General features: G+C 42.9%; 2 protein-coding genes across 2 annotated transcripts in view; one reads left to right on the top strand and one right to left on the bottom strand.

Annotated features, from left to right (window-relative positions):
* Positions 1 to 15,182, top strand: part of LOC139216800 (small ribosomal subunit protein uS5-like) — a 37,197-nt gene that overhangs the window by 15,699 nt on the left and 6,316 nt on the right. The window lies entirely within an intron of this gene.
* On the bottom strand, positions 214 to 15,122 carry tbl3 (transducin beta like 3). Its single transcript, XM_070848449.1, has 23 exons — positions 14,974 to 15,122; positions 14,799 to 14,850; positions 14,181 to 14,276; positions 13,561 to 13,608; positions 13,274 to 13,415; positions 13,089 to 13,173; positions 12,180 to 12,350; positions 11,989 to 12,064; positions 11,763 to 11,859; positions 11,451 to 11,677; positions 10,949 to 11,090; positions 10,447 to 10,505; positions 10,189 to 10,295; positions 9,954 to 10,089; positions 8,360 to 8,599; positions 7,960 to 8,030; positions 7,283 to 7,439; positions 6,792 to 6,850; positions 5,083 to 5,186; positions 3,322 to 3,393; positions 2,951 to 3,109; positions 2,767 to 2,860; positions 214 to 1,533 (listed from the first exon to the last, which is right to left on the bottom strand). Exons 1-23 carry the CDS (start codon positions 15,003 to 15,005, stop codon positions 1,149 to 1,151), a joined length of 2,811 nt encoding a protein of 936 aa, XP_070704550.1. The 5' UTR covers positions 15,006 to 15,122; the 3' UTR covers positions 214 to 1,148.

Genomic DNA, 15,182 nt, shown 5'->3' on the forward strand with positions numbered 1-15,182 from the left:
CTGACTTCTCTTTTATGGGTCAAACTTCAAATACACTAGATCCTACATTTCCCATAATGCAACCAAAATCATCTTTTCGACATTCCTGTCTGGTTAAAAACCACCCTTTGAGAACTTCATGCTCCCTCAGTTTGTGACACCGGCTTTCTGTTATAAATATTCATTGTCAGGGTTTTTTTGTTTTTTTAAAATCAGACCTTCCAGAGAGGCAAATGACATTACACAACTATTTTAATGAGTGAACTGACCTGTGAAATAGACAGAATGTCTCTTTAAGCAAAAAATTGCATCACAGTTTATTAAAAGCTCAAAAATCAATTAGATCCCCTTATCTAAATACACCAGCTTACAGCTGTGGCTAAGACTTATTTTCACTATTGATTAATCTGCAGATAATTTACTAAATTGATTAATTGTTTGGCCTATAACAGTCTAAAACCCAAAGATAGTCACAGACTATAAAAAAAAAACAAAAAACGACGGCACATTTTCACAATATCCTTTAAGGCAGTCACCCAGCATGTCAATGACAAATGGGTTACATTTAAAAGACACCCACTCAGGCAATTTATAAAGAATATACTGCATATCGCTATATAAAACTACAAGTCATTTTAAATCATAAGTTTTTATTTTATAAACATTTGCAGTCATGACATATAAAAACCTCATGGTTATTTAAGGGAGCTTTTGTATTGTGGTCGAGCCGGTCAATCAGGACTACACAACATTGCAGAACTAGACAATGGGTGCTAGTATCTGCAGCAAGGGAAGAGAAAACTGGCTTCAGTGCCTGAATGTTAAGGCAGCTCTTTCTTCCCTCCTCCTCCTCCTCCTCCTCCTCAACGTCCATTTTGTCTGTAGAAATAAGACTTATTAACTTTCTTCAAATTCTGCTCAAACTCTGAATGGAGGAACTGATGCACAGTTCAGGTGTTGGCACAAGACGGGAAGTCTTTACGACGGGAATGCACAGAGCGGCCTATTCTCTGTATTATCATCACTCCACACCTGTCCCTCTGTCTCTTTCTGCACTGCTACACATTCGGTGAGTCGCTCCAGCTAATGGCCCGAGATAAGACGAGCTCCTGGGTTTTTTTTCTTCCTTCCAGGAGTGAGTCATCTGTTATCAGCTTGGAGATCCCCCGTCAGCTGGCGAAAGTCTGGCATGGTGGAGTGGAAGAAATTGGGAGGCATTTCATCGCTTTTACTCCTGTTTGATCCTTCTCATCTTCTTCCAGCTCTTCCTCCTCTGAACTCTCCTCCTTTTCGGAGTGGTGTGTGCCGTTTGCTTTGGGGCTCCCTCCGTTCTCTGCTCGCCTGTCTTTGGTGGACGCTTTCTTGGTGACACTGACCTCGTCGTCCTCCTCTTCGTCTTCTTCTGCTGGGCAATTTGGATCTTCATCTTGTCCGCTGTCGCCATCATCTCCGTCCTGTCTCGCCTCATCGCCGCTGCCCACTCCTCTCTCTTTGTCAATCGTGAAGAAAGGCTGTGCAAGAGGAGCGGTATCCATTTCTTCATCTTGGTCCATGCTAGACAGGATAAACCAGCAAAGATTAGATACACACACTTTTCAACAACAATAATCAGACACATATTAAGTTTAAAAGCTAGAAATGTGACGTTTAGAAATGCTATATATCAACAGCATGTGCAGTTTTGTATATTATCTGACTACAATGGAAGTGTCTGTCTGTCTGTATGCCTGTCATTGTGTTTCCTTGAGAACCATTTATCTGATTGACTTTACAGCTCTTCAGAATCAGATATATTTATCATGGTGCGCGATCACTGCCAGGAATTCACACTATGTCGAGTATTAAGAAGTGACCCCTATAAACTGTTACGCCGCCAAACAGCATGCTGGGTAGAGCTGTCGCTCTGTTGCTGGAGATGTTGAATTGTGGCGAACATCAGCGATAAAACTTTCACTTTCGCCTTTGTTCATGGCAATAGCCTGGTCTGAAAGATCAACAAGACAAAGGCTATGTATAAAAAGTTTGTTAGGATGAGCGGCTCTTAAGAAAGCTACAAGCGGCAATACCAAACACTCGGCCTGTTCTGAACAAGCACTGTGCTAGTGCTAGTTGTAATGACACCAACATGTATGATCAATGGCTTAGAGAGGTAGAAGTTTCCAGGTATCATTTTCAGTGTGCTGGTATTAAGTTACACCTGCCACTCCAGTTGGACAGCTCATCAGTAAATCACTCCTGCAGTTTTGCAAACAGTCAAAGCTTCATTCAGAAAAGGCAAAAAAAAAAAGTGGCGGCGTGCCAGGCGTAACGCTGACATCGCTGCTTGGTAATAAACACCACCAGCTTTTCCTCTCCGGGATTCCGACGATACCGCAACACAATCGCGGTCTTTGTGTCGTGCTCCAAAGCTCCACTGGATCAATTACATACTTAATATCATGTCTGACCCACATTAAGACAATATCTTGTTACTGAGCAGACGAGTGAAGAACACTGAATGCACTTTTTGCTGCGTTAAGTGTTTTGGAGTTTCAGATCAGTGGAGAACGAGGAGGAAGTCAGTGTGCTCTAGACTGTGGCCGAGAAGTTTAAACAAACCTTTACTGACCCGAGACCTGCTTGAAAAAAACAATGCAGCGCTCTCATTAAACACATCAATCTTATCAATCTGTCGCTCTAACTGGACTTCCTGGATCGCATTTTCTTGTCTCACTGGTATCTTAAACAACACGCTCCTCCCTCCACCCCTGTGCCGTTTTCAGTCTGAACACCAGTGCCGCCTCTCACCTGGATGGCGCTCCGGCCACTCTCATCTTCTGCCACATGTAGTTCAAGAACATGGACGCCTGAAGCAGCTTGCCAATCCTCTGCATGTGTCTCTCTGTGGGAGACAGAGAGCCAATAGTTTTAATTTGAATCAGTAAATCTTCATTAGTAACCAAGCAGTGATGCACACACGCCCTCCGCTGACCTGTGTACGGGATGAGTCCCTCCAGGTGGGCCCGGGCGCCCTGGTACTGCAGCAGCTCCTCAGGTGGCAGGTGTGTGAGGAGCACCTGGAGGACGGCCTGGGCGTCCTGACAGTTCCTGGCATTGGTGTTCCACACCACACAGTAGCGCAGCATCGACTCTGAGGGGGGGTTGTAAGGGTCGTGAGAGGGTCAAATATGGCGGCAGGCCAGTGGTGAGGACAGAAATGGAAGAATTTCTTTATTTTTTTTCCCTCCAAACTTTTAACACCTGGCCTACTGCAATGCAATGACGCCAGGGCCTTTAGTCATTTTCTACATTGTTTCTGTGTTCCATCATTCGAAGCATCAAAGGACATTATTGACTTGTTACCTTTCTGATCCTGTCGGAGTTTCAGCACCGTCTTCTCCAACAGCTCCTGGTTCTCCTCCCCCTGACGGATTGCTACAAGCAACATGAGAGAACAACGGGTCAGAGAGAGCAGACAGCCAGTTGCTGAGGTACATTACTTCATGTCAGTTTGTGATAGTGACTTGGTTTATTGTCCTCACATGTAGATGATCAATTATTCAAATTACTGGGGTTGAATAATTCGTGAAAACACTTGTTTCAACCCGTTTCTGATCACACAACAAATATAGGTGATATTATTTTTGTGCCAGCCTAATATTACAGAAACACCAGTGTTTGAAAACTGCAATACGAAACAAGATACTCTGCTGGGTTTGGCTACATTCACTGCAGTGCAAGCATGACTTGCATGACTGTGATGGATACTGTTTTGCACTGTCATTATAAAACTAAGAATGACACAAATGTAATGAATGACATGCTTGCTGATTCACACCTTCCAATGCCGCACAAGGATGAATGTCGACACTTAGAACTTTAGATAATTTCCATTGTTGACACACATATTCAGAGAGAATCAGAACAAGAACAACAGTCCAAATGTCAGCTACAGTAACATTATAAACAATCTGTGATATGTCCCACGAACTTCTTTGTCTTGTGTCACCTGACATTCGTAGCTCTTCAGTTTCAGAATGACAAAACATCACTGCGCTTATCAAGTTTGTTTTGGCTTTGCTTTTTCTCCGCTGTGTCACTGGACAGGACAAAAGAATGTAACACTGGGAAATCCAGGTGGCTTTTTGTTTTCATGTTCACGAGCCCATCCTTTGACAGAGAAATGCGCCGTGTACGCATCAACGCTTGGGTGACTCAACTCTTTAAGCGAGCAGCCTTCTACAACGAGCCGTGACAGATTGACAAGGCGACAGCTTGTCAAGATAATCACTGGGGACATGATGAAGGACAGAGATGTAGTGTGTTCAGAGGATGTATAATGCCTGAGGGGCACTACAGAATAAAGTGACAACGTGTGCACCGTGTACATGCAAGAAAACTTAACAAGAGACAAGTGAGATGGGGAACCTAGGGTTTTAAAGGATAGCTGCACTGTTTTTATATACTTTCAAAATGACTGGTAGGTTTAAAAACTTGGAATCGGTCCAGTAGATCGCCTCCACTGGTAGCATAAGGGTTGAATGACTACAGTGGTTGTAATGTAATGTTAATCCTTCATATCAAAGAAATCTCCATTAACAAAAGCAGTAATTTCACTTTGCAGAACACAGAAGTGTCTTGTCTACTTCTGCCTTGAGTGGTTAGTTTGTTTGTGTTATAGTCTGTCAGACAGATATTGTGTCAGATCTGAACTAAGCCTTTAAAACACCAAAGTCACATAATGACGCAAACACCAACCACCAACCAAACCAAATGCTGGAGACAGCGGTAGACCAGCAACTCCCGTGGTAAATTGCTGTTTTGGTCAATTGAGTTTGGTGGCTTTGATCTGAGCAATAAAACTGCTGATTATGGTTAAACAAAAAGAGTCTTACAGGTCTGTCTATGTACGGATTCTTTCTGTAACGGTGTAAGACACTTCGAATAACAATCTGAGCCTGTCAGTAGCAAAAACACGCAATTTTAGCCGTGAACCACGTAATCACAACATCCAGTGTTGACCCAACCTATGGCCTTTGTTTTGTCTCGCTCCCTTCATTTCCTGTCAGCTCCCTCACGTCCACAGTTAAACAGATCTCACTAAACAGTTGTAGCACAACATACCTTTGATCACAGTGAGCACAGTGTGAGGCTGGTCCAGCGAGATGGCAAGACCCAGGGCCTTCAGATACTTCTTCTCATGGAGCAGGTTGGACAACTCCTGCTGCCTTCAGTCACAAGACACACACACAAGACACACACACACACACACACAACATGTTCCTGTAAGCATACCAATGTAGAAAGATTCTCGACATTCCCTGCAAATTAGCTCAAAGATTGATGACCAAACCAAAAACAAAAATGCAGTTTGTTGATTATGGATAGAAATTGGATACCAACACATTTATTGACTTGACAGATTAATACATCAGTCACATACACTGTATAGGTCCTATGTGCCTCAAGGAGGGTTCTGCTAAAGTGCACTATAACTTTCACCAAAAATATACAAACTTAAATGTACATAAAAATGTTGTCTCATCACACAACAAATAACTGTGTAAAAGAACTGTGTTCATGAGCAAGAGTCTGAATGGAGGAAGTTAATTATTGAAGGAAGTAACTTTATTATTAGACTTATCTCTTTGAGCAACAGTTTTTCCCTCATTTCTTTCACTTCAATAAGAATGTGTTCTGGCCTGAAACGTGCAGAAATCTTTAATACAGCAATCCATCATAATCACATCCCACATAATTTATCTTCTCTGACTGTGGCGCTGCCTGATAACAGCAGATTTGTTACCCCTGATGTCAAAAGGAACATACATGTCTGAATGCATACTCAGACATGTAGTGAGTACGCAAACATGTATGCACACATCTGTGAGCAAACACGCCCACACATTTCCACATATAATCACTTGTCTGAGGCTTGAAATTCCCACATTCTTATCAGAACAGCAAAGCACACATCGAACACACACACACACGCAGCCCTGACCTGATCGTGACCTCTGCCAGGCCTGACCTGTGACACAGAGAGGTCCACCTTGGCCCAACAGTCTCTGTTTATTTATCGGGCGCCAGGCGGAAAGACAGGAGTCATTTCTAGCAAACTCTTATAAATAATTTACCATTTTTTAAAAGTATTTCTATGTAAAAAGTTTGGCTCCTCACCTTGCATTTCAGGAACCTTTCTTTCAATCTCTGGCCCTAATTTTACATATTTTGGGTTCAAAATGACTGGTAGGTACAAAAAGTGCAGTTCTGCCTCAAAAGGTTAGGCTGTTTTTTATTTTGGTGTTTTAAAAAGGTTATTTCAGATCCATTTGGTTAACACACAATAACACAGTATACAAAATATGTATCTACAGGGCACAAGATTAAAAATAGCTGGATTAATATAGTATAATATATTAATATAGTGTTACAGTCTTTAACTGTTCCATGTGTGGTTATTTTTTTGTGGTTTATATCTTGGTTTTGTTTGATTGTTTCAGTTATTCTGGTCTGTTTATTTTTGGCAATGTTTACTTTGGTTCCGATTTAATTTAGGATGTGACAGTCGCAGTTTATAGCCTAACCTGACAACTTTCAATACACCATTCAACAACCCTTGGACCACCGGATCCTTCATGGATCAACAAACTATGTGCAACTAACTAACCAACCAAAAGAGAGCGCATTGGTCATGTCTAACATTTTGATATCTGTCCTCCATCCCGGTCTGAGTGAACAGATGAAGGCTGCAGGGCTGAATGACATCGGCCTACTCTGTGACTCTGTGATCAATTTGTCTTATCTAAAAGATAATGTTGTGTGTAACTTACTTGAGTATCTGATCCTCCTGCTTGGCCTGCTCCTCTGCCAGCTCCACTTCTGACACATCCTAGCAGTGGACAAAAAGTGTTAATCAGTTGATCCCTGCAGGATAAATTCCTCCTTTCCCCCCACAAGAAGACAGGTTAGTTAAAGAAAAAGGTCAGCCAAAAATAACCTGTTAGATAAGATGTGTACTGAATATTTTGCTACAGGGCACTTCAGCAAGTCAGATATTTGCAAATACCAACCAAACAAGCACTGAGTGCATTGTCAAGTGATTACCTGACATTGTTTTTGAAATATAGTGAATTCTGAGCTGCTTAATGACAAAATCACACGTTGTTACAAATATCCAGGCTAGTTTGATCAAAGCAAACAATCGGTGGACATCAAAAAGTTTGCTTTCTTAATCTGGTAATCAATACTTTGAGCTGTTAAGGAGCTTGACTGTTAATCGATCCATCATGCGTCAGGTGACTGTCAGTCAAACCACACTTACCACCCACACGGTGATGTTAGAGTCCGCTGAGCCCGTCACCATCTTGTCGTCTTTGCGGCTGGCGTGGAGACCCCACACTTTGTCCTGGTGGGCGTCCAGCGTCTTCACGCACTCATTGGTCTTTATGGTCCACAGCTTGACTAAACCATCTGAGCCACTGAGGACGGAGCACGGCCCGGAGAGAGGAGTTACTGCTGAGCGTCCACAGTTAGACGGACAACCATACCCTCCACACCACATACTAATTCTGACAAGGTTCTGAGCAGTGCATTCACACGGGAAAACTGACAAAGTAAAATATATGTTATTAATGGCTAAGCTGACAGGAAATTAGTCAGAAACAATTTCTATATAGTTTTTGGTCAAGCCTCTCAAATTTAAAGATTTGCTCATTTTCTGTGTTTCCGACATCTTATAGACCATACAATTAACTGAACATATTAATCGTTGATCTGAAAATAATAATTAGCGGCAGCCGTGTACTCTAAAGAAAAAAATTTAACTAATTATGGATGGCGGTGAAACAGCTCCAGGAGCAAAAAAAACCAACAAACTTTTGTGAGTGAGTCATGACACGGTTTTTGAGCTCAGTTTTCCTGATGCATAATGTGAGGCAGCTTTTTGTCCCCAACAGACTCAGAGTGAAAAAAGATGATTTTATTTGAAAGTGGGGTTACCTGGTGAGCAGCTGAGTGCCTCGGCTCACAAAGACGACCTTCAAAACTGATGCATCGTGGCCCTCGAATGTCTTAAAAAAAAAAAAAAAGATGAAAAAAGAAAAACAAACATATCATTTCAGCCACAAAAGTTCCAGTCAGCTATGGGAATAGAACTAATCTATAACTTTAACAGTGTTATCTTGACATAACCAACCAAAGAAAAACCACCTGCTGAATGTAAAGTAAAGTGTGAGATACGTCATAACGTGTCTAATGAAGTGTGTCAGTGTGCAATAAAGTGTTTCAAAAAAAAAGAAAGGGCACCGATAAGGAAGGGAACTCGCGGTATATACACAACTGATGTATGCCATCATTTATCGGATTCTGTGACGCATGCACACTTAATCTCGCGGCCCACCTTGAGACAGCTGAAGTCTTGTAGGCTCCACAGTTTGGTGGTGCCGTCTGCGGAGGACGTGGCGAGCACCTGGTCGACGGGGGAGAAGCAGACGGCCCAGATGCCACGCCGGTGGCCCCTGAACACCCCCAGCAGGCTCACGTTCCCGTCGCCCGCCAGCGACCACAGCTTGGCCGTGCGGTCCTGGGAGCCCGAAGCCAGGAGCTTGTCATTTGGCGACACCGCCACGCTGTTCACGTCCTGGGGGAAAGGCAAAGGAGGGAGATGGGGAAACGAGGGATAACTTTTCACATCGTGATGTTAATAGTGTTTAAGAGAGGGAATCCATTTAAAAAAAAAAAAAAAAAAAGGAGGCAGTGTTGAGAAAAAAGATGGAAAAAAGGGTTTCCTCCAAGAGAAACCGATCCTCTAAATTCTTCCCAGTACACTGCCTCCAGCGTCACCCCACTCGGCTGTGATTGACATTTTACATTACTATACTTCCTTAAGAATATCTTACACGTGACAATAAAAGAAAAGTTAAGTAAGCAGATGCTGCTGACGAACAGACTGTCGATTGTTGTATCTTATATCTTGAGCCAGGAGTGTCGCTGCAGCAGGAAATTGCAGCATGTTCGAATTATACTTCCCAGCAACTCACAAATGGTGACCAGTTCCACAGGTGAGTTAGCGGCCAGCAGGTTTTCTGCACTTCCTTATGAGAAGAGTCGTATATAACAGTTTACAAAGAGATGTCTGGAGACTGACTCACCTCTGTGTGTGTGTGTGTGTGTGTGTGAGAAGACCAAGGTTCCCTGAATTTGGCTTGTAATGTGAGCCGGTGAAAATACCAGAAATTAAATGACACTTGACGAACTGGACACACCTCTATAGATTTTAGCGCTTTAGAGTCACCATCTTACCTTGTATGGAAGCTAATGACATATCGTACAAATTGTCAATAAAATATGAATGTAAACTACAAGGGGCACTATAGTTCAATATAAAGAAGTATGTCCTCTGTGGCCTGTGTGGTGATATATTTTGGTAATGATTTCGAGTCATAACGTCACATTAAATGGACGTTATTGGAAAAAAAAAATCTTTACTTTTAATTAAAATATTTATGTAAAATGAATAGATGACACATTAGCATTCAAAATAAGTGCGCTGTGTTAAACTAATTTAGTTCACAGTTTTAATTACAGTTTTCATAAATGTTGTCTAGTCAGCATGAGGGGAGTGAAAAAAAGCATTGATATTATTATTGTAATAACAACATTATAATTAATTTATTATTATAATTTATTGACTGTCCATAAGTCAGCCTAAAGGGGTTAAGTGTGAGGTTCTGGGAGGTCAGCTAAAGGTTCTCCTGCTGCCAACACTGGAGGAAACTGAGTAAGAAGCTGGATCCGCAGTGAATGTCTGCCAAACTTTAACCTGACTTCCCTCTAGTTCACGGACCGCTGACACTGCAGCGAGGCCGTGCGAACGTGGAGTGAAGAAATGCAGATGATAGTAAAGAAAACGTTGCTGTGCATTGATATTAGAGCATCGTCCCGCCACAGCGACAGAAAATACATTTGTTACATTACATGGAAGTCTCCTTTACCTTGTCATGTGCCTTCTCGGTGGCGCGGGGTGTCAGCTGATGTATGTCTGCTCCTGTCGTAGACAAGTCTGCTGGTAGATCCCACACCTTCACGGTGCAGTCCTGACTGCCAGACACTATGAAAGACGCTTTTATCCTGGATGCAAACACACACAAAAATGGAGGTTCACTACGGTCACACAGACTCATTGACCTCCTTCGTTTTGGTGCATGTGATAAGACGCGCATGCGTTACCTGGAGCAGGTGATGGAGCCCACAGCATTAGTGTGGCTGGAGCCTTGGGCCACACAGTGCACCCGACCACTGTCCCCGTCCATCTGCCACACACGCACTGACCTGTCCTACAGACAGAGACACGGCAGGCACATATTACTGCTGGCTACAACATGGTGTTAAAAACACACGTGCTGAGTGTCAACATATTTCAGAGGGCATGCTTATTGTTTCTGTGGTTTCTGTTCTTTGTCTGCGGTGTGGCTGGACGGTGCTCACCTTTGCACAGCTCGCAAAGAGAAAACCTTTTTTGAACACGTCCAATGAGAGGACAGTATCTGTGGAAGATGAGCAGATAAAAGAAATGTCATCGGGTGTTTGAGTAGGTAAACATCTATTCAACCTGCTCAGCGAGTCAGTCTGACACCACAAAGGCCCGACGACCTGATTGTCTCAGATCTGAATTCTCTGGATTCTGGTTCCTCTGATGACAGCTTTCATTTTCACTAACCCTGTCGTGTTTTTTCTTTCACTTTTAGCAGCTGTTGTATTATGGATTTACATTATTTTAATAAATGAATAAGTTACCTGTTTACATTCTTCTTCATTTATATCAACGACAAAGAAATGGACAAAGAAATGCATGCCTCTGTGGGGCAACACAAGCTCACTGTGGAAAGTCTCTGCCCTCTGGTGAAGACATGCCCACACTGTGGGGTATTTCACATGCAGGTAAACACACACACACACACACACATGCTGCCCTCTGCTGGTGACTGACCTGTGTGTCCGTAGAGGATCTGGCAGCTGTTGGTGAGCAGCTCAAACACCTTGAGCTGGCAGCTGTTGGTGGCCACGACGATGTGGCTGTCGTCTTTGCCCAGAAACTTCACGTCCAGCACCTCGTCACTGTAACCCACAAACTGTGGCAGTGGGGACAGAGGGAGCAACACGGAAGGAGAGTGTCCATTAATTCTACACAAATGACAATAAAACCAGCCCTGGATGTCTGGAGTCTCTGGTTTGATGTCACATAAGTTCCCAATAATAATGTGCAAAAACAACATATCTATAAATATAAATAACGTCACACAAATACACGCAAATTTACAGAGGGGAACTTCATCTGGCACCTCTCACACGAATCGTTGTTGTTGACAAGGCAACAATGAAGACAGAGACATACCTGTCTGTATTAAGCAAGGGTATGGAACGCCAATGATTAATTATCAGAATCATAATGGTTTTGGTCGGTACTGGATCTAAATAGCCTCAGTACCCACCTGCTGCTGTGTGGCGAGAGCAGACAGCTGGTACAGCAGTATGTTGTGTTCTGCTGTGACTGTGGCAAGTCTGGAGGAGGCGGGCAGGTGGAGGAGATAGGTTAGACCGCGGGGGTCATCGTCCTTCTCCTCCTCCTCTCTCTCCTCCTCCTCCTTCTCAGAGACAGCGGTGAGGGTCTGGGTGTAGACACAGCGCGCCGTGCTGGCCTCCCACACTCTCAGTACGCCTACGAGTGAAGAGGGGAGGAGAGGTGAGTTACAGAGAAGACGGAAACACGGTTTGGATCATCGGGACAATTCAGGGGGCCGAACCTTTGCTGCCAGCTGTGACAAAATGCAAGTCGTTGCTCTTCACGCCGATCTGAGAGAAGTCCTCATCCTCAGGAAGAAGCACAACACCCTCCACAGCCTGGAGACAAAGACGTCACACAGAAATCAAACCGCAGCATTTTCCGCAAAAAGATTTCACTTAGTTATTCTTTGTTGCTTGAATAAGACACTATTAACAAATTAATCTCTTCTGTCTTCACAGTCTTACCTCATAAACCGGAACAGTCCTCTTGGCTTTCTGAGTCTTCAGGTCCCACACTGTGCAGATCTTGTCTCTGCCAGAACTACAAATAAAGATCACCACACAATGAGGAGACAGCTTTAAAAACACACAGCATTAAGAAAAAAAAACACTTAAATGCTAACAGTCCATCCGTTGAGCAGCTGAGTCTACGGTACCTGACCATGGTGCCACCGTCGGGGCTGAAGCAGAGGGAGGTAACGGCGCTGTAGTGGCTCTGCAACACACACACGCACTGACTGGAGCGCAGGTCCCACAGCCGAATACCACAGTCCAGAGAGGAGGAGAAGAGCTGCAGCCTGCTGATGTCTGGGTGGAACTGGACCAGGCTGCAAAGATGAGCGGATGACGTTTATTAAAGAGGTCACGTTTTCGGCTCGACTGTTTTTCACGCACAAACTACTGGCCCGATTTTCATGAAATACGGTTGACATAATTCTTGCAGTTTTGGAAATATATCCAGACATATTCAGTGGCTGTGCTTGCAGATTTGTCGATCATAGAAAACTGGACTATCATAGGTGACTATAGGTGGAGGTCTGCGTTCTCTGAGTGCCATTCTAGTTTTTGTTACTCAATGTAGTTACTTAGTTATAGGATCAGTGTGATACTCCACCACAAAAATACATCTACGATTAAATCATAAAAGCAACTATAAAGATGCCAGCTTGAAAAACACTCTGGTCCTGGAAAGACTGAAAACATGAAGGATAAAGAAACGAGTTCATGCCTCATGCATACAGCAGCTGGCTGTTCAATACATCATCTTTGTCCTCTTTTAAAAACACACTTTCTAAATGTGCTTAAACGTATTAATTCCTTGCTGTGTATGTCTCAAAAATCAATGCTATTTTTTTAAATTTCAATATGTAGTCTATTTTTTGCTTTTCTGTTTATATTGCTCTCATTTTATTGTTATTTTATTGGATTTATTTTGCAGTGTTTTGAAATGCGCGATATAAATAAAGTTTATTAATTATTGTCATAGAGAACTGTCAGGTCCAGAGAGTTGGCATTGAATGTTATAAAACCAAGTGTACAAATCTTTGAATGCAGAAACAACTTACTGCACAACTCCTGATGACCCTTTAAGGTTGTGGGTGCAGTACTGCTTCACCACGTCCCAAAGCTTTATGGTGCCGTCACAGCCACCTGCAAGACAACAACAAGACACATTCTGCAAACTGTACAATGTTGGTGTAGCAGAGATCAGGCAGAAACACGGGACACAGTTAGTCCTGTAAGTGCTGACCTGTGGCCAGGAGCGTGGAGGTGGAGTCAAAGGTCATACTGGCTACAGGAACTGTGTGAATGGCCCTCCAGGAGCGCGTGCACTGAGCCTGCCTCCAGTCCCACTGCTTCAGCAGGAGAGCTCGACTAGCTGTAACCAGCAGCTGTGGTGGGACACAGAGCGGAGAGCGACATAATCAACACATGCTAAACACTCCTTTACACGTCAATATGAGAAATGAGAAATATGAAAAAACACCATGAAGTTTGTCTGAAGTAATGACAGATAGTCTGAGGTGTTTGCTTTACCTCATCGTCACAGCTGAGAGAGAAAGATGTGATGTCCTCTTGATCCTCCTGCAAGTATAATGTGGACAAACAAGACAGAAAGGACCTCAGCATAATCAGAGGGAACAAAATGCATCATATTTAGCGCTGTAGCTAAAAATGTATCCATTGTCGTTCTTCGATTTTTTTTTTTTTACTGGTCAAATGTTTAGCCTGAATTTTGAAAAATTATCATTTTTATATCCCAGAGCCCAAACTAGCATCTTCCATCTTCTTTTTTCTCCAACTAACAGTCCAAAAAAAAGTATACATATGGGAGGTAGAACCAGAAAATGTTTGACATGTTTTGTTTAATAAATAATTACCAATAAATAATTACCAACGTTGTTGTCAATTAATTTGATCAATTTCGCTCTAATCATATAACCAACAAACCCATACAATCAATACCTGATTATCATCAATAAAAACACTTGGAAGTAAAAAGGTAATAATTTAACCATCAAGTGCTGACGTTGGCAGGCAAAAGTCAGACATACAAGCTCTGTTATTCTGGGAATGAGTTCTCCAAACCCCATAAATGTTGTCTTTGACATTACAGTCGTGTGGACTTCAGAGCTAGCCACTCGTTCTGGACTCACATGCTCAACACTGTGGACAATCTTCCCCGAGCTGATCTCCAAAACATTGACACGAGTCCCACAAGTGCAAAAGATGTACTTTTCATCTTTGCTGATCTGAAAAGCAAACAGACACAGACGTTAAAAGGGGCAGTCCCACAATTTCACAAGTCAAAATCTATTCACACGTCCAGAGGCCTGTACCAAGAGGCAGGATTTGGTGTTTAGATATCTTTAGAGTTTTCTGTTGAGGTCAACGCCTACTGACCAACTAATGCACCTGGATTTGTGTAAGATCGCATACATAAGATCCTGACAAATCCTGTCGACGTGTCAGGATATTGACACGTATTGACATGTGATATTGATGTGTTATGTTAGTGATTAGAGTTGTTTTGTTGAGTTTTTGGAGGATGTACCAAACTGCAGACTGAAAGTCAGGGTGTTTTAGTGTCTGCTGTATCTCTTTTGACTGTTCTACTTTTAATCTGCCAAATACCTTTATGGTAGTGCATTTGTAAAGCCTGCTGAATTAATATGCCCCTTTATAAGATCATTTCAGGCTGGTACAACAGGTAACACACGTTGGTTTTACCAACACAAATATTTTTGACACAAAACACAGAGCAGAAAACTCACCTGTACTTTCCCTCCTTTGTAAAACGGTTCAATCTTGCTGGAAACAGCATAACTATAACAGAACGACAGAAATGTGACTGTTAGTTGTGGCGACTTTAAATGACACTTTAGCCTAGCTCGTGTTAGCCACCTCACAAGGTTTACATTCTGCACGCGCCACACGTCAAAAACTTACTTTGTTTTGAACTGAAGATTGGTATTTGCCATCTTGCTCACGAGAAATGCCAAAGCCCTAAATATCTGGGCAGCTGTGGGGGACGTAAATGCCTTATTTCTCACGCAACACGTTGGCTGCAGTCAACACAACCATCCCGCATGTTGATTGCCGAGTCGCACTCATTCTACGTCATCCGAGCGCACCGAGCTGTGATTGACCAGGTGGTG

Source organism: Pempheris klunzingeri, chromosome 17, assembly GCF_042242105.1.
Source record: "Pempheris klunzingeri isolate RE-2024b chromosome 17, fPemKlu1.hap1, whole genome shotgun sequence".
Classification (NCBI taxonomy): Eukaryota; Metazoa; Chordata; class Actinopteri; order Acropomatiformes; family Pempheridae; genus Pempheris; species Pempheris klunzingeri.